Here is a 3,354-nt window from a genome sequence, read left to right on the forward strand (position 1 = left end):
CTGGGGGGAATGGCCGCTCTGTAATCCCTTCTCCTCCAGTCTCTCCTCATGATTTGGGGCACACATGGACATGTGCCCGGCATGATTCTCAACCTGCCAGGTCTGGGATTTTAACTGGGTCAGCCATGTGGGAGTCCAGTGTCTTAGCTACCACACCACCTACTAGCCCTCAACAAAACTTTTTTAATGAAATTTTCGCAAGTGAAGGAAGAAAGATAGGAACAGATCATAAAAATGAGAATATAGATCAGAGCAACCTAAACACAAAGAGGTAGAGAGATCTTTTAACAAAGACAGATATATCCTCCATTGTGTCTATTTGTTTCTCTCTCTCTTATACACACATATAATAGCATCCAAAACAAGGGGTTTTTCCAGAAGATGCTCATTTAGCTTGAGTTGCTAAATTCTGGGCATAAGCAGAGGTCGCATTCCCATGGGTCCTCCTGCTTTGAGCCAGAGGTTCCACCCAGCTCTTGTACCCTTTCTCTTTTTTGCCTTGTTTGGTAATAGAAGTTTGGTTTGCTCTTGAGAGGCAATCATCTAGTACAGTAGTTAAGATTATGGGCTCTGGGATCAAACTTGGGTTCAAATTTCAGTTCCACCACTTAATAGCTTTATGAAAATGTAAGTGGATTAATGCCTCCGCCTGTTTTGTCATCTGTATCTTTTTATTCATACAACTATGGTAGCACCTACATTAAAGATTACTGTCAAGATTAACGAGTCTGGGGCCAGCAAATGGCGTGCTGGTTAAGGCGCTGACAGTGGTTTGAATCCCAGACCTGGCAGCTTGCTCCCTCATCCTCTCTCTCTTTCTCTCTGCCTGTCTTTCTCTGGCAGAAACTCACGTGAAATAATAATAATGATAAGTAAACAAAATAAATAATTCTTTAAAAAAAAAAAGGTTAAACGAGTCAAATCACTAAAACCTTCAGACCATTCGAATGTACCTACTAAATTGCATCCTTACTAGTCAGCTATGGAGAGAAGGTTGTACAGTTCAGCCCAGGCCCTAGGTCTGGGCATTCCTCCATGAATCACACCAATCCCCCTTCTTTCTCTCATTTGCAGGTGCAAGAAGTGGGGAGTCCCAATTGAGAAAATTTACAACAAAACCCAGCGGGAGAAGTTTGCCTGGGCCATCGACATGGCCGATGAAGACTATGAGTTTTAGCCAGTCTCATGGTGCAGGGTTCTGTGAAAAGGAACAGTGTGGTTTGGGGAAGATGAATAAACTGTGAGCCTCATGTGCCCTCATGCCTGAGGGAGAGAGGCAGCAAGTCTTAAACCAACATCTTTGCGAAAAGATAAACCTGGAGATATTATAAGGGAGAGCTGAGCCAGTTGTCCTATGGACAACTTATTTAAAAAAATATTTCAGATATCAAAATTCTAGCTGTATGATTTGTTTTGAATTTTGTTTTTATTTTCAAGAGGGCAAGTGGATGGGAATTTGTCAGCATCCTGCCAGGCAAATTCACTGTTTCACTGAAGCGTTTGGATTCTCTTAGCTACTGTATGCGAAGTCCGATTATATTGGTGCGTTTTTACAGTTAGGGTTTTGCAATAACTTCTATATTTTAATAGAAATGAATTCCTAAACTCCCTCCCCTCTCCCCCATTTCAGGAATTTAAAATTAAGTAGAACAAAAACCCAGCGCACCTGTTAGAGTTGTCACTCTATATTGTCATGGGAATCAATTTTCATTAAACTTGAAGCAGTTGTGACATTGGCAGTGTTTTGGTTCAGACACCTGTTCACAGAAAAGCATGATGGGAAAATATTTCCTGACTTGAGTGTTCCTTTTTAAATGTGAATTTTTATTTCTTTTTAATTATTTTAAAATATTTAAACCTTTTTCTTGATCTTAAAGATCGTGTAGATTGGGGTTCGGGAGGGATGAAGGGTGAGTGAGTCTAAGGATAATGACATAATCAGTGACTGAAACCATTTTCCCATCATCCTTTGTTTTGAGCATTTTCTGTACCCTTAAGGTATCCATCTTTTTCTTTTTAAATCCCAGTCTTTCACTTGAAAGATTTTATTGTAAAAAAGTTCCACAAGTCAATAAGTTTAGAGGAAAATGAGTATTTGGTCCAAAAAAAGGAAAAATAATCAAGATTTTAGGGCTTTTATTTTTTTCTTTTGTAATTGTGTAAAAAATGGAAAAAAAAAACATAAAAAGCAGAATTTTAATGTGAAGACATTTTTTGCTATAATCATTAGTTTTAGAGGCATTGTTAGTTTAGCGTGTGTGCAGAGTCCATTTCCCACATCTTTCCTCGAGTATCTTCTATTTTTATCATGAATTCCCTTTTAATCAACTGTAGGTTATTTAAAATAAATTCCTACAACTTAACGAAAACTTAGAGTCTGTCTCTTTGTTACTGAGTGTCCCAGGCCAGAGTTGGGGCTCTGGGGCTAGGACTTAGTGTGAGATGTGGTCTGACTGCTCAGGTCAGTAAGAGTGGGCTCCTCTACAGGAATAGATGGGTCTGGGACTGGCCTGAGAATGGGGTGCACCTCTCTGACTGCTGTGAGTGTGGGTTGAAGGGGATCTAAAGTCCATATTCCTAGACAAAGATGGGCTCAGAAATTGAGGGTGCAGAAAATCCAAATAGGTGGGGTACAAAAAATGTATCTGACGCCTAGTGTGGGTACTGTTCGTTGAACAAGATGGAGCAAGTGTATTTAGGAAGCATATTTTTGGAGAGTTTTCTGTGCGTCCTGGATATTAGCAGAAGGAAGCTTCTTTGGGTTTGCTTATGTAGTCATGCGTACAGTTAGGAAAGAAAATTAGGTGTACTCAGCCAATTAGAATTGGATTTCAGAAGCCCCCTCACTGGTGGAACATGGACTTTTCTCTACATTAATTGGTTGGTTGAAATAGGGCGTGGTCTATGACCCTCCCTGGCCTGGGTCCCTACAAGCTTTGTTCTTTTCCTTATCCTGTGTTATACCTGAGTCTGGAATTCAGGATGAAGGTAAGGTCTCTAGATTTAATGAAGCAGCAAGTGGGAAGGCTGCAGCGGTCAGAACTGGTTGCTTAGTGGAAGGGCCCTGGGCACTTTGGCTTGCTAGCATGTATATTCGGGGAGGAATATACATTCCTGAGGGGCTCATTTCTCTTGGGGACCAGAGGCAAGGCTGGTGCTGGGCCAACAGCAGAGTCCTGGAGGTCCTTGGTAGCCTGTGTTTCATTGGCCAGTGAGGGAGGCAGCATTCATTCCAGGGAATAAAGTAGGGTATGTAGCCATCATTACTTTGGAGCAAGAGATTGCAGCCAGTTTTTTTTTTTTTTTTTTTTTTTTTTTTTTTTTTCTTGGCGATAGTGTGTGAGGACTCCACTG

The 3,354-nt window shown here is 40.9% G+C and overlaps 1 protein-coding gene across 1 annotated transcript in view; it reads left to right on the top strand.

Annotated features, from left to right (window-relative positions):
- TOP1 (DNA topoisomerase I) overlaps positions 1-2,369 on the top strand; it is a gene marked incomplete at its 5' end in the record, with an annotated part of 71,168 nt that extends 68,799 nt beyond the window's left edge. The window contains 1 exon segment of the mRNA XM_006144138.2: positions 1,075-2,369. Coding sequence (XP_006144200.2) covers positions 1,075-1,177 — 103 coding nt within the window.
- Between the last annotated feature and the right edge of the window lie 985 nt (positions 2,370-3,354).

Source organism: Tupaia chinensis, unplaced genomic scaffold (assembly GCF_000334495.1).
Source record: "Tupaia chinensis unplaced genomic scaffold, TupChi_1.0 Scaffold000115_1, whole genome shotgun sequence".
Taxonomy (NCBI): domain Eukaryota; kingdom Metazoa; phylum Chordata; class Mammalia; order Scandentia; family Tupaiidae; genus Tupaia; species Tupaia belangeri.